Source organism: Hippopotamus amphibius, chromosome 7, assembly GCF_030028045.1.
Source record: "Hippopotamus amphibius kiboko isolate mHipAmp2 chromosome 7, mHipAmp2.hap2, whole genome shotgun sequence".
Lineage (NCBI taxonomy): Eukaryota > Metazoa > Chordata > Mammalia > Artiodactyla > Hippopotamidae > Hippopotamus > Hippopotamus amphibius.
In genome coordinates this window covers 70,429,154-70,453,109 of record NC_080192.1, presented here as the reverse complement: position 1 = coordinate 70,453,109, position 23,956 = coordinate 70,429,154, and the positions used below count along the sequence as shown (strand labels likewise).

The following is a 23,956-nucleotide window of genomic DNA, read 5'->3' as shown; positions in this document are numbered from 1 at the left end:
TGTTGTGTCTCGGCTCCGGCTGCGGCCGCTGCTGATCCTTTGCTCCGCGGGAGACGGCCGCGGCGTCAGGAGGTGGCGGGGGCGTTGGGCACGGCGGCCGGGATCCGCGCCGCCCATCCGAGAGGAGCGGGCGCTGCGTAACCGGGAGGCAACCCGGTAGCCGCCTCGAGGAGCCGTCTGGGGCCTATTTTTGCATTTTACCTCCGGGACCGTCGTCTCGCGCGCCCCATTTCCCTCTGCAGAGACTGCGACGCCCCCTCCCGGGCCGGGCCGCGCCGCGGTGCGTGTCCGCCCGCCTGAAAGGCGCCGCCCGCCGGCGCGGGCGAACCTGGAGCCGCCGCCGTCGCCGTCGTGTCCGCCGCGCTTCTCGCGGAGCCTGGGCGGCCGGCGGGGCCTGGGGCCTGGGCGCCGGGCGCGGCGCCGCAGCGGCCGCTCCTCCCCGCGCTGGGCCCGGGCCCTGCCCCGGCCGAGCGCCGCGCCTTCCTGACTGCCGCCGCGGGAGCCCGGCCTCGGCCCGGCCGGCCCCAACCGCCTCCCGGGCCCACCGCCCCTCCGGCCCCGGCCTCAGCCCGGCCCCCGCTTCCTTTGTGGATCTGAATGATTGTTTGGGCCTCCCCCCGCCCCTTGAGATTACGGTGCTGGAAGGCCGACCCCGCCTCATCGGTCAGTGCCCCCCCGCCCGGGGCAACGGCCCACATCTCGCTCTTCCCCGCGGGCTCTCCCTGCGCCTCTCTCCTCTCGGGGTTTAATTGATGGAGTTTTTTTAGTTTTTCCCCATTATTTTCCTCGCCTCTTGACTGGAAGGCCCCGCACGAGGCTCTGCGTCTCGGCCCCGCCTCGTCTGTTCCTCACCCCCGCACGGATCCCCCGGTCCACCTGCCTCCCGCCGGGGATGGCCCCACAGTGACGACGGCGCCGCCGGACCCTCGCCCGCACTCGCGTCCGCCCTCCTCTTCTCCGTATTCTGAGCTCTCTGAGAAGAGAGAAGACGCAGGGGAAGATGTGGCTGAAGCTTTTTTTCTTGCTCCTCTATTTTCTGGTCTTGTTCGTCCTGGCCAGGTTTTTTGAGGCCATCGTGTGGTATGAAACTGGCATCTTTGCCACCCAGCTGGTGGATCCAGTGGCGCTGAGCTTCAAGAAGCTGAAGACCATTCTGGAGTGCCGTGGGCTGGGATACTCGGGGTTGCCCGAGAAGAAGGATGTCCGGGAACTGGTGGAAAAGTCAGGCGAGTATCAGGTCCCCGAGGGTCCCCTCCACTCGGGGGAGGGGACGACTCTTACTTCCTCGTACCTGGTGGTCCCCAGAATGAGGCGATACCTGGAAGGGTTAAGCAGACTACTTCCAAAGCTGCCCAGGTTTTCTTTGTACAGCTTTTACACACACACACGCGCGCGCGCGAAAAGGAAAGAAAAAAAAAAAAGTAAATCCCAGTTTTCAGGAGGGGGCTGGGCTGAAATTATTTGTAGGGGTGTTGTTGTGTCTCCTTAAGTTTGTTTTAAAGTAACAGTTTAAAGTGCAGCTTCTTAGCGTTGTTTACTTAGTTGAGTGATTTTCTCAAAATTCGGAAATGTCAGCCAGTTACCAACAAACTGGAAAGCGTTGTCAGTTGAAAGTCATAGGGGTATAAGAAAAGAGAAACCCCCAAACGTTGTCTGTAGATAGCAGCATTTGTTACCATAGTAATAGCAGGTTAGCCAAAGGGAAAAACATCATTGGAATACTTAATATCAAAGAGGCATTTAGGCCTAGGATTTGAATTTTATTTGTTTTGTATTTTATTTTTTCGTCCAGTTTTATTGAGATATAATTGACAAGCAGCACTGTACAAGTTTAAGGTGTATTGCATGATGATTTGATTTACATATATCATGAAATGGTGATCACAGTAAGTTTAGTGACCATCCATCATCTCATATAGTTACAAAATTAAATAGAAAAATTTTTTCCTAAGATTTAAATTTTAAATAATGAGCTTAAATATAGAGAAAGTGTACATGGCACAGTATTAGCTTTTCATACTTTAAATTTGGTGAAAATAAGGTATCTTTTGTGAATGCCTGTCTTGTTTGTTTTGAAAGAGTTTATTTATATTTCTGTAAGGATTTTTTTTTTTTAATTCTTGTATCTTGAATGTAAACTGTTCTTTCCCTTCTGTGCCACATGCACTGCTGCATCAGCGGGTTAAGAAATACTGGTACACTTGAGCTAAGAGATATTTAACATCTTAAAGAATGCATTTTCAGTAACCGTTGGTTTTGGGGTAGGATTGGGAGAGAAATATGCTTAATTTTTTTCACCCCTGGACAAAATATATCTTTGTTTAGATGCACTTCCTGGAAGGGGAATGTACTGTAATTTGAGAAAGGCATTCTGGGTTGCTGTAGGAAGCAATTGAAACTGAGAGTTATCTTTTTTGTAGTTTCAAGTATATCTGTCAGCTGTCTCTTACAAGACAGTTTTTTTCCTTATTTAGTATCTTATAGCCACGTAGTATGATAGACAGAAATACTAACTCCAGAGGACTTTAGCAGTCACATATTTGCGGGTTAAGGTTAAGGTCACTACTGGACTAAAGGAGGGAACACTCTCTGTAAAAGTGATACATTTTCCTTTAGAGAAAACATAAAATTCTGTGTTATTTGCATAAAATTGTGCCTCTTCTTTACTGACTGGTTTATGGTGACTTTTATTTCTACTATGGCTGGCGTGTAGGGTAGGGGGAATAGGTAAAGTAGAAGATCTCTAATAAATAAACTCTCTAGGTTTAGAAATGAAAGTGTCTTAACACCCAAACCAAACCATTTTTCATAGTAATTTGATAACACATTTTTTATTCTTTTGACTTTTATTTAGTGTTGCCTTCCTTTGGGCCTGAAAATACTTGTAACTCTGAGTGTACAAGGAGTGCACGTAATGTTTAAAGAATACACACAGGCCACAAAAATATGACTCAGATCATACATTTTATAGCAGAGAGGTCTTGGTATAGCAATTTAACTATATAATTTAAATATTTGTTGTGAATGGTTTTGCTGCTATCATGATGCACTGCTTGTTTTTGCGTTTTAATGTTTAAGACAAAAGTTAAAATAATTTGACGTTAGTTTTTCTCTACTTTTTATTTGATGATACAAGCTGTAAATTTACACTGTAAATTTGTGTATGAATATGAAATTTGTTCTTATAGGTAATCTTTTGTAGATAACCTCCAAGTCATATAAGTCCTGTTGCTATTTTACACAGGTGGTGATAGCAAATTTTGTAAACCCATTTCTAATTCTTGTAAATCAGAAGTATGTAAATCATACTGTTTAAAAGTTATTTGATGCCTGGACAAAAACTAAATAATATCGTGATGGCTTTTAGGGCTGGTATAAATTCAGTAATTTCCTAATAAATTATGTGATGACCCACTAGAATATAAACTCCACAAGGAGATGGATTTTTGTCTGTTTTGTTCATTTTTGCCTGACAAGAAGGTTCTTCTTACATATTTCCAAAATGTATGAATCTTAAATACGTGTATTCAGGTTCTACTCTTCTCTTCTGTAGAGTGCAGTGAAAGTACGATGACATAATTTTTTAACAGTATAAAATAGAAATAATCACTGAAGTTGGGAGCATGAGATTTTTGAAATGTTATTAGTGTTATTTTTTTCTTTTCTTCAGGTGACCTGATGGAAGGTGAGCTTTATTCTGCGCTCAAAGAAGAAGAAGCATCTGAATCTGTTTCTAGTACCAATTTCAGTGGTGAAATGCACTTCTATGAACTTGTAGAAGACACAAAAGATGGCATCTGGCTGGTTCAGGTATTAAAAACAGTGATAAAAGTAAAATTATTTTTACCAAAATAGTAGTCACTAGCTGGTGACACTTCTGTGTACTTGTGTCATGTTTCTTAGACATAACTCAGTTCTCATAGAGAGGCTTCATTGTCCCCTAAAAGAGGTTTTGCAGACCAGTGAAAATGAAAATTAATTAAAGAGTGGGGGAAGGGAAGTGTTGGGGAAAGAGGTTTTGACAGTTTTGTTTAGAATCAGTAGAAGCAAATCCATTTTAGTTGTTGGACCTTCATTATAAAATAAGAAACACATATATATTCCTTTCACTTACTGATTTGTGCTGTTTCCCTCAGTTTTTGTTAACTCCAGTTTTTAATTCAGTGATCCAAATCATTTTTGTTTCTGGAGAAAAAACCCTAATGTAAAAGGAAAGAAATCCTTCTATTAGGGAAATAGCCAACTTTGTGCCTATAGAGGAAGAGCTGTTGTGAGGAATGGTAGAGGTGCTTATTACTTATGAAATTGATGAGATTATAATTTTAAACCCTAGCTCTTTCGCTATCAAAACTGTGAGGTTTAATTGGCATATTAGAATTTTAGAGCTATTGAAGGGCCTTAAAACTCATCTTTTATGCTTCTGAAAGTGTGGTTTATGTACCACTCATGGTAAATGAGTGGGCACACGTTATCATTTGTGTATTTTTATGTAAATTAGAAAAATCAATATTATATTGAACATGTAACTTCCTAAATATTGCTTAGGGAAAGTCTAAAGTTATTTAAATTTTTTAAAATAGAAGTTCACTTAGAGTAATATTATTAAGTAAATTAATAACATGAATTCAGCTAAAATTATGATTATTGAGCCAGGATCAAATCCCATGCCCCCTGATCTCTTGTCCAGTGTTCTTGTCATTTCACATTGGGATTGGCAGAGTTTGGTTCAGGGCATAAAAAACAAAATAGCTGCTGCTTCGTATTTCTTTCTGAGAACAGTGACTGCAAAATAGAGTAGAGAAGCTATAAGTTTAGCTTAGTTGCAGATCTGGTCCTGTCAGTGATTTGCGGTATGATTGTGTGGATAGATAGATTTTCTGTTGTACATGGCCTGAAATAAATACACATACACCTAAAGAAGTTACAATAGTACTATAGTCCACTGGGCTAATGGGTTGACGTTTGGGAATTCTTCAGGTGATTGCATTGGATATCCATGACCTTTCCTTTACTTGCAACCTTCCTATTCTGTTTGACCTTTTACCCTCCAGATAATCTAATTTGGGCATTTTTTAAGTCCAGCAGACAGAGAAACTGGGAGGAGGGTATGAGTACTGTTTATACATTATCCATCAAATTCTAGTTTATTTCTGTTAAATTATTGGTATTGAAAAAATAAACTGTAGCATCTTTAAAGTCTTAATTTATAAATAGTTATTCTGTTTCTTTTCCTAGATATTTGTTTCTGATAGTCTGATCAAGGAAGACTTAACTGGTTTTGGTAATTTCAATTTTATTACTGCAGTTGAACTCAATAGCCAGTCCCAGTGCCTTATGTCCTATGTCTCATGTTTGTCCACACATTGAATGGTCCCATAGAGATGAATGGTAAAGATGCATGGCTTCCCAAATTGGAAAAGCCATGTCAAAAGCCTGGAAATTCTTTTGGTATATAGAGTGCTGCCTGTAGACAGTGAACACATTCTGCTTTGTTAATTAGCAATATATTCTTGGCTATAAATGATGTGCAATTTTTCGATGTCATATTAAAAATAAGCATGGATTAAACTCCCTTAATATGTTAAAAATTCATGCAGTTTATTCAGCGGTTAATTGTACACCAGGCCCTGGAGATATACCAGGAGCATATACCAGGATAAGTCCTTGCTCTTTCAGGCAGCTCACATTCCAGTTGGGAGAGGGAGGCACTAACTAAATAAATCTTTAATATAACATCAGTTAGTGGAAAGTGCTGAGAAGAAAAGTAAGCAGGGTAAGGAGACGAGAATGGCAGAGAATTCTCTGGTAAGTTGACACCTGAATGAAGTGAAGAACAAGTAATGAATGGTAGTGAATGTAAACATAAATTCTAATCATTGGCTTATTTTTCTCTGAAAATGTTTTTTTAAACTTCATAGGTATTAATAGTTAATGGTGCGGTAGGACATACAATTTTTCCAGTGACCTTCAAGGTTTGCAGTCTTGTCTGTCTGTCTTGTCACCACTGTCTGTCTTGTGTTCCCTCGGGCCGGTGGCTCACATCTGTCAAATGGCTGGCTTGGGTTGGAAGAACAGTCTCTGGCAGGACAACTGAGAAGATTGAGATCAGTCACAGTGTCCTCAGCCCTGCGAACTCACCAGCTAAGCTAATCAGCGCAGACACTTTGGTTTAAGCTCTTAAAAGAGAGCTGTGTTGTTTTGTTTTTTAACTGAAAATACTTTCTAAAAACAGAAGAGAAATACTCTCGCTTGCTTGTCATTCTTTCAGCTCAGATTATATTTATCTCATCTTTTGTGAAGGGTAACATGCAAGAATTCAGTTTTTAACAATTTGAATTATTGTTCTTTTGTTTTATAAGAAGCCAGCTCATTTGTTTGCTCTATCACTGTTGTTGTTTTTAATCTGCGAGGGTGCATAGATCTCAACCAATTCAATCTTCTTTATATTGCATTTATTTTGGGTATCCTGGGTACGAAATATTTAAGCACATGAAAGTTATTTCTTCTTGTCCTCCCAGGTTTCTAATATTATTTTCTTACTCAGATGAATTATACTCTCAGATGAATTATACACTTAGGTAGCGTATAACTGATAATTAGAACCTTAAACTTTATATGTCATTGAAAGGATGTCTAGATTTACTGATTTAGGGAAAATGTGACTTTAATAAATGGGTGTATGACTTAGCTATTCCATCACTTGGTCAGTTCGTTATTTTTCTGGAATGGGTTGGTAATAATAAAAGAGAATCTAGGTTGATTATCTTTTTTTGGTGACACTGCATGTGGAATATTACTACAAAAGGAAACATGAATTTCTGTAATTAGTTCATCCTATATCCCTTATGATTTCTATCTTCTTGGTAACTCATGAGTTTATTTTCTGAATAATACGTTAGTAGTCTTCATATCTTTGTGTTAATTGTTTTAAAATGTGTTACTGCTCATGAATTATCCTTACATTAAAGCAGAGTGTTAGCATACTTCTTTTCATGTGAAGCTTTTCCATGTCTCTCTTATATTGTCTGTAATATGAGATGGAAAGAACTAATTTTAGTTTCTAAGGCAGCAACACATATGGGACATTTTACCAGTAATACAGCGTGTAATCTATGAAAGAACCTCCTCACCTTTTTTCTATCAGTTCTTTCTAACATTCTGAGTTTTCCTGCTTTGTTCCTAACCTCACCTCATATCTTTCATTAGCTCTTTATTTCCAGTGTTGTGGATTCTTTGATTCTGCTGCCAACCAACCTTTTTAGCATCACAAATAGAAGTTACTTCTCTTTCAAAAGATTCTTGGTTAGAGAGGCAGATGGAATAGTAGATAGGCCTTTGAAATGGAAAAGTTAGCATACATTGTGGGTTTTATGGATTTATCCTTATCTTAACATTTCTATTTCTGTGTTCTGACTTTTGATCAAAGAAGTTCAGAGAGAACTGTACTGTCTATTCTCTACTGGCTTTGTCCCATCATAAGGAATTTAACATCACTGGACTTGAAGTAGCAGTGAAAAGTATCATATGATATAAAGTAAAGCTTTAGGTCAATATTTACTGAAGTATTATGTTAATATAGTTCCTGTTTGGCTGAAAAGAGTTACTAGCTGTTTTAAAACTTGTTTATTTTTTACTCCTAGGCAGTAGTTTTGTTCAGGCAGTTTCTAATTTATTCCTCTCTTGACACTATGCTAAAGGCGAAATATTTGGCAAGCCATCTTATCCTTTATTTTATATTGGTGAAAAGCTTTTATTTTTGTTTACTCATAAAGCTAGCGAGGTTACCAAAGAAATAATTAAATGGCTTTGAGTTTTGTTTCTGTCAGTTACTCGTCTTCACTTTTAATGATTTTATACAATTGGCATGTATATATTTAGGTTGGTCTATGATTTTTTTTTTTTTTTTGGCCACACCATGCAGCATGAGGAATCTTAGTTTCCCCGACCAGGGATCGAACCTGTGCCCCCTGCAGTGGAAGCGCAGAGTCTTAACCACTGGACCGCCAGAAGTCCCATGGTCTATGATTTTGAAAGTAGGAACTCCCTGTTATAATGAAATATTGAGAGATACAGAAAATATTATAGCTCTGCACTCCTTTTATGTGGAGTTATGCTATTCAATTTAGCCTCCATGTAGTTTATGGGGATCAACAATATTAAAAGGGATGTGACAGATGTTCTGATTAGTAATAAAACCCACCTCTAAAATATAGGCACAAGTGTGTGTATACACACAATACGTGTGGAAGGGAGTAGGCAATAACCTGAGGCCCAGTGTTTCTTTGTAAGTTTAACTGGACTACGCAAGACTGACATCAGAAAATCTCAGCTCTCAGCCGACTCAGTTCCTTCCAAGTTCAGGGCCGGAGCTAGTTCAGACTGCTTCAGGAAGGGCGATTGTTAACATCTCTTCCCAGCTCCACATTTAGAGATGTCACGTTGGTAACTTGAAATCAGCCATGTGGGAGTATTTTCACCAAGGAAATAAGTAAGTGATAGAAATCAGAGCTTCCATTTTCTTCTCGAGAGCTAGTTGTTAAACATTTACCAGCAAACCACTGGTTTCATCCATTCATTCAACCATCTAACAAATATTTATTGAAATCTAATATGTGCCAGCTGAACCTTGTGATAAAGGCAGAAAAGACGAGTAACCTACAGTCCATGCCATAAAACAGCTTACAATTGGGTTTACTGAAAGGTGTGGGCCAGTAAAACATCTTAGCATATGTTATCTTTTTCAGCTAAGTTAGATGGTCTGTGATTTTGCTACTGTTTTAAGAGATCCCAAAAAATTATTAGACAATGAAGTGGAACCCAGGAGAATTAGTACTAGGAAAAACCTACTAGTTTTTTTTCTGGAAAAAATATATTTTTAAATACACTGAACTGGAAGTCTTTATGTGGGGTCAAGAACACTGATGGGCAGTTGCACAGCCAGGTACTAGTTATGCTGATGTTTATCAGAAAACATCCTGGATGACAGGTTGCCAGCTAAGGGACTTTCATTATAACAGAAGTCGGAAACTTGGAGCCTTTAGATAATCAGAAGTAAGAAAATGAGTTACTAAACTGTAAAAAGCTGAAATAGTGTAATTCAACATAAATATTTAATGAGTGCCCGAGTTAGGCACCATACTAGCTGCAGGGAATACAATGGTGAGCAAGTGTAGGGATGCTGGTTAGAGAGGCAGATACCCTGGGAAGGGGGATGGAAAGATTGCTTCACTTCTAGCCTGTGTTGCCAGGTGTGTTCCAGATTTGAGACATGGAACTCAGACTGTACTTTCATCTAGTTTTTCCTAGTCTCTGAAAATATTCCCCACAGAGAATGCTACATCCTTTTTTTTTTTCTTTTTTTTTTAATTTGGCTGCATCGGGTCTTAGTTGCGGCAGGCAGGATCTTTCATTGCAGCACACGGGCTTTCTCTAGTTGTGGTGCGTGGGCTCGTGTGCGGACTCAGTCGTTGCCCCGCGTTGGGGATCTTAGTTCCCCAATCAGGGATCGAACCCGCATCCCCTGCGTTGGAAGGTGGATTCCTAACCACTGGACCACCAGGGAAGTCCCAAGAATGCAACATCCTTCATGAACTGCTGAGGAATATGTTTCCCCTATCACCAGCAGAGTGAATGCTGTTCAGAATTACTGTGCATGCTTTTGGATATGAGCTATAAGTTGGAAACTCTTACTGATATGACACAGTAGTAAAAGGCTTAGAGTATTTCTTTGTGCCACTCATGTGACAAGCCAGATGAGTTATTTTGTGAAAACATTTTCAGTGGTGGTTTAATTTGGCCTCCACCAAATTTAATTTATGCTAAACCTTCAGTTGAATAATATGACTATATAGGACATTGGACTAAGGAATTTCTAATTGCATAGAAATAACTATGGAGTTGAATAAAATGCTTTCATGCAATGCCTAAGGAATTTTTCATTTTTGTGTGGTTCTCTTAGGAATTATTAAACTCTTCAAAGCAGAAGAGTTGGAATAGCTTACTGAATAAATAAGGCCCTGGAGTTAAACATTGTCAGGTACCTGCCTCAGGGATGTTCCCATCTCTCTTCACACACTTTTGTTGCCTGTGCTGTAATCAGGGGTGCCTGGGAACAACCCCCTCATTCCTACTTCCTTTCCTAGCACTGGAGCTCTTGTAAGTCTGAAAGACACCTGTGCGGTGACCAGCATCTTCACTGAAAGCTGCCCCTAGACTGAGTGCCAAACCTTATATTGATTAAAGCAACCTCTTGATTACCCCCTAGACACAGTGTCATTATAAATACAGATCTGAAGTGTTTGGGTTATTTGCAGCCTTGATCAGGAAATAGGAGTGAAAGTGGAGTTATTTTTTAAAAAGGGGGGGAGGGAAAGACTAGGGAGTATGGCAATCTGATTTTACAGAGATTTCTGAATCCTTCTGAGTAATCTGAAAAATAAGTTCAAGACTTCTTTGTTTACTTGATGGACAAGAGAACTACCATATTGACTCTTCAGTGGTAGGAGAAGAAAAGAGAAAAGAAGCAAAGAGAAAAGCTTGCCTTGCTTGATCTTCCTTATTCTTCAGATAAAATTTATAAAGTACTTTTAGACAACGGAAAAATGTGGAAGCTAGGAACTTATTGGGTAATGTAACCTGTGTGATCCTCCTCAGAACGTGCTTTCACTTACTAAGACCATGTTCTCAAATTGCCCTCCTCAACCGTCTGTTATTAAATAACTCAATAAGGCCATTTATGTTCACTTAAGAGTACTATCAGAACCGTTTGTTCAGTGTCCTAAGTTGTGTGTTTGCATATGTGTTTTTTTTAATTGGGGTATAGTTGTTTTACAATGTTGTGTTAGTTTCTACCATACAGTGAAGTCGAGTTCCCTGTGCTATACAGCAGGTTCTTATTCTCTTTTATATATATTAGTGTATATATGTCAATCCCAATCTTTCAATTCATTCCCCTCCCCCAGGTACTCATTGCACACACTTGCTCACCTGGGATTTCACTTCCTGGGGGCTTTGTGAACATGAAAATGTCCTTTCCTCCTAGAAAGTTTAGAAGCCCCCAGAGTACTGTGCTGTAATTTTGAATTAAATAGTATCAGAGATACAGCACTCATGAAAATAAATGTGGCCTTTATACTCTGGGCTTAAAATAAACAGATGGGTTTATGAAGGCATAGGATATTTCTGGCTTTCCTTTAAGTTCCCATTTAGTTATTTTTTGTTTTTGTTTTTAATATGTAATTTTTGTTTGTTTTTACTGATATCTATTGAAATTCTGCATTCATTAAAAGTAGGAAGATAGGGAATAAAGGGAAAAGGTATTGACAATTATAAAGGCTGAGAAAGAAGTCATTACGTATTTTGAAGGTTAATCTACAATTCCTTTCTTTTTTAAAAAAACCTTTTTCTTCTCCCAATTCTAATTGTGTTTGAAAGCTGTTTGCAAATTTGAAGTTAGAAGTTCAAGAATGTAGAATTTATTAAAGGTAATTTTTTTATGTTAGACCCTTTCATGATTAAGAAAAATGCCATAGAAGTAGTAGTATTGATTTAGTCAAGCATAGTTTAATAGAAAACATGTGTTTGACTCTTGGCTCCATAATTATACTTTAAAAAAAGTGAAATTTGAACTCGTTGAACCCACATGTGATAATTTTTAGTAAGCTTTATTTTGGTTATGTAAAATTTTCAGAGCAGAGAAATGACTCCCAGGGCTATTTTCTTCCTGTGTAAGTTAATTCTAGGGAAAGACTACATGGAGGAGAATGTGTCTAGCTTTTTAATATCGTTCTTACTCCCCTTCTGCATAACTGCCACAGAGTGTGAGAGTTTAACATACTATGTTCAGTATTTTAAATCTTTTCCAGTTGGACAGTTGCTCCTTTCACAAGAATTGCAGTGATAATATGATGATATAGTAAACAAGACCTAGGAACAGAATATGTTTTTCAAAAAAAAGTGAAGTTATAGAACTTCCCTGGTCATCCAGTTGTTAAGACACCACGATTCTAATGTAGGGGACACAGGTTTGATCTCTGGTGGGGGAAGTTCCGCATGCAGCATGGCATGGCCAGAAAAAAGAAAAAAAAAAAAAGTAAAGTTATAGATATGGTTGGTTTGGTTCCATTTTAGGTGATTAAATTAGTTTCTGTTTTTCTTTTTGGGGGAATAGGTCATAGCAAATGACAGAAGTCCTTTGGTTGGTAAAATCCACTGGGAGAAAATGGTGAAAAAGGTGTCAAGATTTGGAATACGTACAGGCACATTTAACTGTTCCAGTGACCCCAGGTAAGTTGATTAGGCAATTCTTACAATTTGAGTTCTGACCAGAATTTTTTAATGTAATAAAGAAATAGTGGTATTAGAAGCCTGTTTAAACTGAAAGTTAATTAGCATGTTTAGCACATTGTTAGTTACCCAGGTGCTTGATTAACAGTTTTTGATAACTGCCAGTTATTTACTTTCTCTGAGGTCTCTTTTTGTCTGATTCTTCTGTGTTCTTTCTAATGGGGGTGACCCTTTAGAGTATGTCTTCGGTCTTTTTTGTTGCAATTTTATTTCCCAGATACTTCGGTACATTTATGGCTTTAGACAATACTTTTGTGCAGATCTAAATCTTCCGTAATTCAGACCTCTAGTTTGCATGCTGACACTCATTTCCATCTGCCATACGAGTGCCCCTAGGTACATCCTGTTCCCTAAACCTAGTGTTCAAACTCATATTCATCTCTTTCTTTAGTAAACCATGTGCCCCTTCTACCTTTCCTTTTTCTGTCCTTTACTATTTTTTTTTCCATTTTCTCAGACAAGAATCCTTGCAGGCATATTTGTTTTTGTTGTCATCTCCAGTATTTAGTCTGTCACATTATTTTGTGTTTCATTATTCCATTGTTTCTTCTTTGAAATGTATTTTATTTCAATTTCAAGTGCCTCCAAGTTATAACTTGAATTCATTCGTTCATTTAATTATCCATTCAATAAATATTTAGTAAAAGATTAGCATGTACAGCATGTTCCGTTTAGTGCTGAGGGCGGGGCATATGATATGTATTAGAAACCCCCACATTAGATAGTTTCTAATGTAGGTAGTTACGCCTGACTTATCTATGTCCTTTATATGTGGTCACAATGGGAAACCCATTTGCTGTAGAAAACCCTCCTCTACCACTGCTACACCTCAGATCCTCCTGCCCTTCTCCTTTGGACCACATTTGCTTCTATTTTCCTCACTGTCCTTGTTTTGCCCACTTGTAATGTAGGCAGAGATCTGTGGTAGGAGGACCCCTAAAAAGTTGGGGATAAGAAAGGAAGTTGTTATGTCTCCTAACTCATGTTTAGTCTCCTTATTTACCCACAAAGCTCCCATTTTCATCTTCACCCCAGAACCTTGATCATATTCTAATGCCTTTGGTTGAAATGTCTAAGATAGCCTAAGCGTTCATATTCTCATGAAAAGGAAATCATTCTTATTTCTGTCTTTTGTTTACCAAAGGTAATTATATTTGGTTTTATTCCATCAGTCCCAACCCCCGCCATGATTGCAATACCAGAATAAATGGTAACTCTGATATTTTGATTTTTTTTCAGATAATGCCAAAAGTCAGTATTAACATCACTAATTTATTGAAAAATATTCTGAATTTATTTTTTAAAAATCAGTAAACTAAATAATACATTTTAAACACTAAAACTTATAAATATATTAGAAAATAACAAATAACAAATGTACAATAATATAAAGGTTAAACACATTTCAGTCTAAGTTCTTAGGTAACATTAATAGAGAATTCAAAATGAAACTAAGCACAACATAACGTAATCTATTAAGCACAAAAAACTGAAGGAAGTAGTAGTATTGATTTTTAATGTAATCTTATAAAGCAAAATGCATCAGAAGTGTCATAATTGAGTCCAGTGGACTTTAGTGCAAATTTTTCTAGCTTTTCTTTTAAAAAGCCCTTTCTGATTCTGTACCAGCCAAGGAATGGTGAAGAGGTATGTATAATCTGCCTGCAGGTTTCCTCTGTATCCTTCATCTTTGTCTTCAGATAATCCCATCTCTTGTTTATGATGGAAGAGACCTTTTTCGAGCAACTTTTTGCTTTTTTTGTTGACCGCAGCTATAATTTTTTGTTACTAAAGAAGCACTTTTACATCATCTTCCTTAGCTTCATCACAAAGGTGAAGATCTTGATGCAGAGTTACTTATATCAGTTTCAATATTGTTATATTTATTTCCTTTTATTTGGAAAGTCTTCCAACTAAAGCAAGAAGTATTCTTGCCTTAGATGCTGTGCTTAGTCAGGGTCATTTTTTTTCTTTCTTTCTCTCTCTCTTTTTTTTTTTAAAGATTCTGGAGATACAGAGGAACAAAATAGGGAGATAATAGAGTAGAGTGTTCAGAATGTCAATGCAGGGTGTAACTGGGAAGAGAAGAGTGTTATTCAGCAAGCGTTTTAATATGTTGAATAATTCAGTCGTCGTCTTGTTCTCAGATTTTTAAAAACAGCAAAACTATTCCACTGCCTACGTTGTTTTCTTTGACTGTAGTTCCTTCTCAGGGGTGGCCTCCTTTGATGTGCTTGTCCCATTGTGTAGTAATACTTTCTTGACCTGTTTAGCTCCCCTTAAGAACATTCAGGGCCACCACTCTGTGCAGCATCTGACTGTCTATGGCAGCAGTTTTCATTTCTTTCCCACATAGCCATCTTGCCTGGCCCCAATTCTTCTTGTTCCCCAACCAAGTGATCTATCTGAGGGGGCTTTTTCCCTGTCAGGTCTATTCTGTACTCTTTTTTTTCCCCCCACCTTTAGAGAAAGTAGGAAGTGAGGTGGGCTATGTATCTTTGGGAGGTTGGAGAGGTGGGGCAGGGATAGTAAAGAGTGGGTAGACGACGCTGGAATTACAGGAACTGAATGATAAACGGGCCAAGAGGGCTTATGGTTAAACAGTCAGGGATGGTGCACATGGAATAAGCAGGGAAGGGAAAGCAGTGAGGAGATTGGTGAGTGGGACAGGAAGGCCAAGGAGGACAGTGCCCTTGTTTGAAGAAACAGCCTTTTATAAACAAACTACCAAGGTTTCTTTTTAAATGTCGTGTGCCATGCTAGAAACTGGAGTGCCAAAACTCAGTAGCCGTGTTTTTTTTAATCCATTTTAGTCTTCAAATTCTCTAAGAGATCTCAGGAGGTTTACTTTAAGAACAAGAGGATATTTTTGTGGTGTTGTCATTGAACTTTTTCACACCTTTAAAAAGTTTTTTTGAATTGGCAATAAAAGTTTTTATATTGATATATGGTAATATAACATTCTTTAAAAATAATATGAACATTAGTCTTCATTTCTGTTTAGCAGTAGGGTTTTAAAATTAATATGGTATACTTTGTGTGTTGGATTTCAAATCTGGAAAACATGATTTAATTTGAAAGATATATGAAGACATACAAAATTTTATTGTCCTGGGTACTCTTAAATTCTTCTGAAATGATAAACCTTAAAACTGACACTTACCTCTGAACTGAAAAGAAAGCGCATATAGTACTTTTGTTTTCCTCCTTGAAGAAAAATATGCACTAAGGCTTTGCCTGTTTTACAGTGTAACATTCTCTGTCAGAGAGACGGTTGTTTAATTTATGACACAAATCAGAAGCCAAATATTCTCTGAGGTGGTTATAGAAAGATGAAGAGAATGACCAAGAGTAGAAATGTGTCATCGCAAGTATCCTATGCAATTAAGAATGTAAAGCAAGTTAGATATTTAAGATGTAAATAAGGCAACTATCTGTATGCAGTTGACTTGTTTGGGGGGAGGGGTGGAGGAAAAAATAGCATTCGTGTCAATGAATTATTATTTTGCATTGGACAAATACACTGTTACAGAGTAGAAGATGTCTTATTTTGTAGGAGTATATAATTCTTAAACCATTGCAATTAAAGCTATATTGATATTAATGTTATCTATCTTGTTAAGTAAATCAACTCAACAAAAAGCTGAGTCACCCAGATAGTTTCCCAGAGTCATTACTAACCTTGTCTTTGTGACATAATTTGTTGTCTTCACTTAAATTATATCATGAAATTCCTGGGATAAAATTGACCATATTATCATCATAAAATCACATGCCATGTACATCAAGACTTTTCTCTCTCTCAATCTGATCATATAGATGTGTAATGTGCTTATGTAATTTAATAAAATACAGTCCATGCTTACCAAGTAAAGCATGACATTTATGACTTTTACATCAGCATTCTGAATAGCAAAATAAAAAATTAAACACTTATTACCATATGTTTACAAATCTATAGTGAACAAAATGTATCCACATGGTAGATTTTCTTTTTTGCAACTTTACTGAGGCAAATTTATATATCATAAAACTCCACATGGTAGGTTTTTAGAAAAAACTTTTTTTTAAAAAAAAGGAAACCCTTTCACTGATTTTCTCTCCACTGTAATACAGCAACTGTTTTCATTTTCCAGTATCTCCTTTCATTCATCATGTAGTTTTTTTAGGGGGAGAGGTTTGTCACAAATATAGCAAGACCCTGTTCGTTTCCAAGAGGATTGGAGTCAGGAGCCCATTGGATAAATCTAAACAAATGATTTAATTTTAGTTAAATTCTATATTTACTCTGTTGTGAAATGGGAGTCATCCTTGGACTGAATCTCTTCTTAATTTGAAAACATACTATCTTTGTTTCCTCTGTGTTAAATACACCTCTTCATGGTCCTCATTAAAAAATGACAGAGTACAACAGAATATAGGACTTGCTCTTTTCTAGGTGAGCTTTTGTGCACATTACTTTGTGACAGTGCTTGTGCGCATCAGGCATTGTGGTGGGTGCTTGGGTTAATAAATGGGTACCGGTCATGGCTCCTACCCTCAGGAGCTTGCATTCAAGTCAGGGACTGGGCATATAAGATAACCTATTTCCTTCTCTCTTCTTTGCCCACCTGAATGTAACCATCCTTCCACACCTAGTACAATTCCCAAACCTTTCATGAAATCTTCACCAGCTCATTCTCCTAATGGTACTCCCTTTTTTTGAACTTCTTTTACATATTTAGTAGTAGAATATATACAGCTTTATACTTTTGTCTCCTTAATAGGATTTTAAATTCTTTGTGAACAGGAATTATTTTCCTGTTATCTTTTGGATCTTATCAGCACATAATGCATTAGTAGGTTCATAATAGATGCTGGAAGTATTTGCTGATTCTCTTGACTCTAAGGCTTTTCAAGCTTCACTTTTCTTTAAAAGAAAGAAAGAAAGAAGCATAGAGATATAAACAAAAAAGCTAAAAAAGAGGGCTTGCTTTTCCCCTTACACAACTGCCAGGTATTGGTAATACTTTTGACTGCTTACAGGTTATTTGTTTTGTGGAAGAGGGTATCTTTCAAGTGCTAAGGACATGTATCAGGGGAAAACAAACTTTGCACAACAGTTAGTTGAGCAAGCTAGCTCATCTTGCGGCCTAGCTATTTACTTACAGTTTCCTCTCTTATAGATACTGCAGGAGAAGAGGCTGGGTACGATCCACACTCATTATGTCTGTTCCACAAACAAGTACTTCTAAAGGGAAAGTCATGCTTAAAGAATACAGTGGGCGCAAGATTGAAGTAGAGCACATTTTTAAGTGGATAACTGCTCATGCAGCTTCTCGGATCAAAACCATTTATAATGCTGAACGTTTGAAAGAAGAATGGAATAAAAGTGATCAATATTGGGTAAAAATATACCTATTTGCAAACCTTGACCAACCCCCAGCTTTTTTCTCTGCACTAAGCATAAAGTTCACTGGAAGAGTTGAGTTTATTTTTGTAAATGTGGAAAATTGGGACAACAAGAGTTATATGACAGATATTGGTGTCTATAACATGCCATCATACATACTTAGAACTCCTGAAGGAATTTACAGATATGGAAACCACACAGGCGAATTTATATCCCTTCAGGCCATGGATTCATTTTTGCGCTCATTACAACCTGAAGTAAATGATTTATTTGTTTTGAGCTTGGTTCTAGTTAATCTTATGGCTTGGATGGACTTATTTATCACACAGGGAGCTACCATAAAGCGATTCGTGGTTCTCATAAGCACTTTAGGGACATATAATTCTCTATTAATTATTTCCTGGCTACCTGTGTTGGGCTTTTTACAGCTCCCTTACTTAGATAGCTTTTACGAATATAGCTTAAAATTGTTGAGATATTCCAATACAACCACACTGGCTTCTTGGGTAAGGGCAGACTGGATGTTTTATTCTTCACACCCAGCCTTGTTTCTTAGTACATACCTTGGACATGGTTTACTAATTGATTACTTTGAGAAGAAGAGACGGCGCAGCAACAATGATGAAGTCAATGCCAATAACTTAGAATGGTTATCAAGTCTGTGGGACTGGTACACCAGCTACCTCTTCCACCCGATTGCTTCTTTCCAGAACTTTCCTGTAGAATCTGATTGGGACGAAGACCCTGACTTGTTCTTGGAGCGATTAGCTTTCCCTGACCTTTGGCTTCACCCTCTGATACCAACTGATTATATAAAAAACTTGCCAGTGTGGCGATTTAAATGTCTTGGAGTGCAGTCTGAAGAGGAAATGTCAGAGGGTTCTCAAGATATTGAAAACGACTCAGACAGTGAAAGCACAGACACTTTTAGCAGTGAGAAGGAAGTATTTGAAGATAAACAAAGCATAGTTCACCAATCTCCAGAAAGAGCAAGTGACTGTGATGCTGAGGCTTGTTCATGTGCCAATAAATATTGTCAGACCAGCCCTTATGAAAGGAAGGGGCGGTCATATGGATCGTATAGCACTAATGAAGATATGGAGCCTGATTGGTTAACGTGGCCTGCTGATATGCTGCACTGTACCGAATGTGTTGTTTGCCTAGAGAATTTTGAAAATGGATGTTTGCTTATGGGGTTGCCTTGTGGTCATGTGTTCCATCAGAATTGCATTGTGATGTGGTTGGCTGGGGGCCGACACTGTTGCCCTGTTTGCCGGTGGCCTTCTTATAAAAAAAAGCAGCCATATGCACACCACCAGCCCTTGTCAAATGATGTCCCATCTTAACCATGTGCAATTTGTCCTTTATAAGCTTTGCATATCTTACAGCTTGCCTTTATAATGTTAGTCACAATGTTTTTGTGGTTTGATGTTTAGTTTAATGTTAGTGCAGTGACAGGAAATACACATTATGCTAATGTTGATGAGTTATTTGGTTGCCTTGTGTGTCAATTTGAATGCATACTTAATTGTAAAAATTTTTATTTACAACATTGGAAATTCAGAAGTTAATGGTTTTTTTTTTTGTAAGCACAAAAGGAGTATGATAGAAATTTATCCTAGCAAGACTTTTACAAGATAGGATTAAATTCTGATGGAGTTGAGGCGGTTTCTTATCCTAAATGTTTCCTCCCTTTTTACAACCTCTGTCCAGCACCTCTTGGTTAAATAATGTATGCTCTGAGACATGAAATTAAAACAGACCTATGAAATAAATTATTTTAAAACCAGAAGATTACAGCTTTTCCAAAGTTAAATTCTTTTTAAGGTGGCTGAGTGCTATAAGTGTTTTGCTGGTTTGTTAATTTCACAGGTAAGTCAACTATGATTCTTGACTCGTGGAGGGAAAAAAAGAGAAATTATGTTACTGACACTAGCCAGAGGTGATGTTAGTCACCTTGGTTACTTTTGATGGGAAGGAATTTCATGGTGGGCTTTTTTTTTTTAAGTATTAAATCATTTATGAGTATATTCATGTTACTTTATATTTTTCCTGACTTTTTATTTTAAAAAAATTTTTTAACTATATAAAAGTTGGAAACATAGCACAGTGAACATCATTTCTCTCTCTAATTCACCAGGTGTTTACATTTTGTTACATTTGCTTTATCTCCTCTATGTCTATGATCTTTTTTCTTTTCTCTCTTTTTTTTTTTTTGCTGATCCCTTTGAAAATAAATTTCAGTCATCATGATGCTTCTTTACCACTAAATATGTCACCATGTAATTCCTAAGAACAAGAACATTTTTTACATACCTACCACATTATCACACCCAGGAAATTTAACATTGATTAAATAATATCTATATACAATTCATACTCCCCAGTTGCTCTCAAAATATCCTGTATCTTTATATGCTTCCGTTTTCTTTTTATTGGGAACTCAGACAACGTTTATATTGGGTTTAGTCTCCTTTCTTGCATTCTTTTCTCTAGAGCAGTTCCCTGCCCTTTTTTAATTTTTTTTTTTAAGTCTTTTCTGACATTTTCGAAGAGTACAGGCTGATTGGCTTGTGGAATGTTCCACATTTCTGGATTTGTCTGAGTGTTTCTTCATGATTAGATTTAAAGAATATTGCCTAGGTGGTATGTATTTCCAGTTTGTGTGACATCAGGAGGCACGTAATATCAGTTCATCCCATTGTTGGTGATGCTAAATTTGGCTAAGGTAGTATCTGCCTTATCTTTACAATGTAAGGTACTTTCTACTTGATAATTAAGAAGGAACCTGTGAGGCCACATGAGTATCCTGTTCTTCAACAACATTTAACCCAATGGTTTTAACATCTGTTGATGATTATTAGCCTGAATCAGGTATTAAATAGGAGTTGCAGCATGGAGATTTTTAAATTTTATCCTTCATTCTACATTTATTAGGTGGCATTTTTCGTGTGTGAAGAAGAGCTTTTCGTTTTTTCATCTTGTACTTTGAAGTATCACTGTAGACCTAGTTTCTTTTTATATTCAGTGTGTTAAAATTCATTATTCTTTTTGGTGCTCAAATCGTCCTAAATTTGGTAAGTGGGAACCCCTCTAAGCCAGCTCTTATGCCCTATTGACATCTCTTTGCAGTCTTGAAACCCTTTGCTTTTTGACACAGTGTATTCTAGGTTCACTTTATATTTTCCCTGGCTCAACCCTGTAATGAGTCATTTCTTCGAAGGGTCCAAATTTCATGGGGCACTTTAAAATCCTTTGTTGACTGCCCTTCAAAATGGTATGAAAATTAAATTTTCTCATTCTGAATTGCTGCTGGGTTACTAGCAGAAACATTTTTTTTCTTCATGGTGCACGGAGCCTCATTTTCCTGCAGTAATGGGAATAGTAAGAACTAGCAGTTACTAACTTTGTATTAGTATTTGAGAGCTTCTTAAAATTTTAAGTAAGGGTACAAACATTGCTCCTTGTGCTCTAATTTTCCTTTCAAAAAAAAAAAAGGAATCATGTTATTGTAAATGTTTGTGTTCCCCAGAGTTCTGCCATTTGTCCACTGCTATTTTCTCTCATTTTTTCAGCAGATGTCCCAAATTGACACGTCCAGGCCAAGGCCCCTCCCCAGATCTTCAGTTTCATGTACAGCTGTCTCTTAAACAGCTCCTCCTGGATGCTCTTAAGTACCTAGTAAGTCTCAAAACAGCTTTTATTTCTCTCTCCCTACCCCCCAGTCCTCCTATTAGGGTCCTGATTTCAGTTCATACATATAGTATTGTCCACTATGAAATGTACACCAAGTATAGATACTTTAAAAGATAATTAAAATTCCTTCTCCAGCATTCTGGGGCACACCACACTTTGGAGACTACAGCATCCCTCGGAAATATTGCAGGTTTGGTACCAGTCCACCGCAATAAAACAAATATCGCAAAGAAGCCAGTCACAGGAATTATTTGGTTTTCCAGTACATATAAAAGTTATGTTTACAGTGTAGTGTAGTCTATTAAGTATGCAAAAGCATGTCTAAGAAAAGTGTGCATACCTTAATTTAAATAATACTTTATTGCTAAAAGAAAAAAGGTTATCATCAGAACTTTCATCAAATTGTAATCATTTTGCAACATAATACTAGCCCTGAACATAAACCAGTGTCCTTAACACTGGCTTACAAGGCCCTTCACCATCTGTTCCTGGTCCACCTCTTAGACACATTGTGATGCTCCATACTGCCTGTCTCTTCAGGGCCATGCTCTAGTTTTTCTCAGCTTGGTGATTTGCTGTCACATCTGCCTGGTATTCTCACCCCTCTTCTCTGCTTTATCTGGCTAGATGCTACTTTCTCCAGAAATTCTTCACCTCCTACCCATCTTTTCTTTCCCCACCAGGCTTATAAAGAGGCACAGATATCTTTACAGTGAAAGCTTGGACAGCAGTCACCCTACTCAAGTGAGCAAACTTGGCATCACCAATAATGGAGCAACCCCATCATTCCTTGCTCTTTTTTGATGTGTGCCCTTCTTCTTATATCCCAGTGATACCTTGTATGTGCCTGTCCTACTTAGCTGTGTTGTATTAAAACTATGCATGTGTCTTTTTCAGGTGAACTCCTTTAAGGTAGGAACTGTGCTTTATTCATTAAATATATCAACATGCACGGCATACAATAGAGATAATACCTTTTGAATGTTAGACATGCAGTAAACATTAAGTGAGGTCAAGGAGGAAATAATTGCTAGAGGTTCAGGTCTCCAGGGAAACTTGACTCACCCCTTAATTGTTAAGCATAGCAAACAGTGCTTCTGTCAGATTTCCCTGGAGATGGAGAATTGAAGGAAATAGTCAAGGTTGACAGACTCTAAACGTTAACTCTGTTTAAAAGGAAAGTTTGAATTCTTAGAGCAACTTAGTGAATTTAATTAACTAAAGATTCCAAGGACATGGGCTTTCTAGTTACTGAGCTCTGGTTAACTGTAGTAGTGGGACACACAATTGGGTTCTGCTCAAGAGTGTTTTCTTCTGTCTTCTCTAAGTATTTCTTATGTGATTCTTTTCTTTCTTTAAGGATGATAAGCTCCCTGAGAGCAGGAGTAATGCTATAATCTACTGTTACATCCTTAACATATTAGACACAGAGTAGAAACTCAATAAATGTTTGCTTGAATTTTAAAAATCTTTTCTAATTTTACCCCTTACCAAGCATTTTACTGCCCATCTAGTGTAGGTGGAAAAGATTAAAGAGATTATATTTTTAGTACCCATTAATAGTGACAAAAATGATATTTATGGCCTACTCCAAGAAAAAAGTCTTAGTTTTTTTCCTGCAGTCACATACTTAAAAAAAAAAAATCTCTTCTTTAGACTGTCTGGGAGCCTGGAAGACTATTCAGGTAATCTTTCTCATTGCTCCCTCATCTTCCCCCTGGGCCGTTGTGTGATTCCTTAAAACTCCACCAAAGGGACAAAAGGTACAGAGAGAAGTGTTCAGTTCTTTTTGTTATTGAATCTGATTAAAAATTTAGAGAAGAAAAATGGGTTTAATTGTTTAAATATTATTTTTGAGTCACCTGTGTTTTAATCATTCTATTTGTGTTCTTTGTTGTCAACAATATAAGTGCACTGATTTATGATCAATTTGGGCAATCTCTTTGTTTAATTTTTTGTACCCTCTTCTCGCCAAAGGTTTTTATTGTTTTGTATACAGTAGATCACTTTACTTTCTAATACTTTCTAATATCCCTATGCAACAGATAGACCAGAAGGAATTCCCACTTAATAAATGATCAGAACTCAGGATAATCGCGGCAGTTAAAGATATGACTAGGACACAGCTTTCAAATCCAAATATCGTCAGGGCCCATGGAAACGAGCTTTGAGTAGGGAGTGTTGGGAGCAACAGTGTGTATATTCTACCAACGGTATTCACATATTTTGTTAAAAGAATTTGTCAGGCAGTCAAAGCTGGGGGTGGCCTCTTTGTTACCTCTGGATAAGATTCTATCTACCTATCTTGTTCAGGGTTCTTTCTACCATATTTTCATTTAAAAATAAGTGCATTTGTAGAAAATATGACTGTAGGAAACTGCCTTTTGTCAAAATTATATTTGCCTTTAGTCCGGTGCTAAATTGCTTACTTGTTTTTCACATTCTCTTGGTTTATGGACATGATGGGATAATAGGCTCTTCACATTGTATGCTAAGCAAATGGTGCTTAAGTATTCTTACTCA

The 23,956-nt window shown here is 37.7% G+C and overlaps 1 protein-coding gene across 4 annotated transcripts; it reads left to right on the top strand.

Moving 5' to 3' along the window:
* RNF103 (ring finger protein 103) lies at positions 1 to 23,956 on the top strand. 4 transcript variants are annotated; one of them, XM_057740475.1, is made up of 6 exons: positions 482 to 1,226; positions 3,671 to 3,810; positions 12,170 to 12,285; positions 17,511 to 17,730; positions 21,316 to 21,418; positions 22,117 to 23,947. In XM_057740475.1, the coding sequence occupies exons 1-5, from the start codon at positions 1,001 to 1,003 to the stop codon at positions 21,385 to 21,387; spliced, it is 774 nt and encodes a 257-aa protein (XP_057596458.1). In that variant the 5' UTR covers positions 482 to 1,000; the 3' UTR covers positions 21,388 to 21,418; positions 22,117 to 23,947. The 4 variants fall into 4 exon arrangements, with proteins under 4 accessions (XP_057596459.1, XP_057596458.1, XP_057596457.1 ...); XM_057740474.1 differs by having other exon boundaries at positions 21,313 to 21,418; XM_057740476.1 differs by lacking the exon at positions 17,511 to 17,730 and having other exon boundaries at positions 1 to 1,226; positions 21,313 to 21,418; positions 22,117 to 23,956.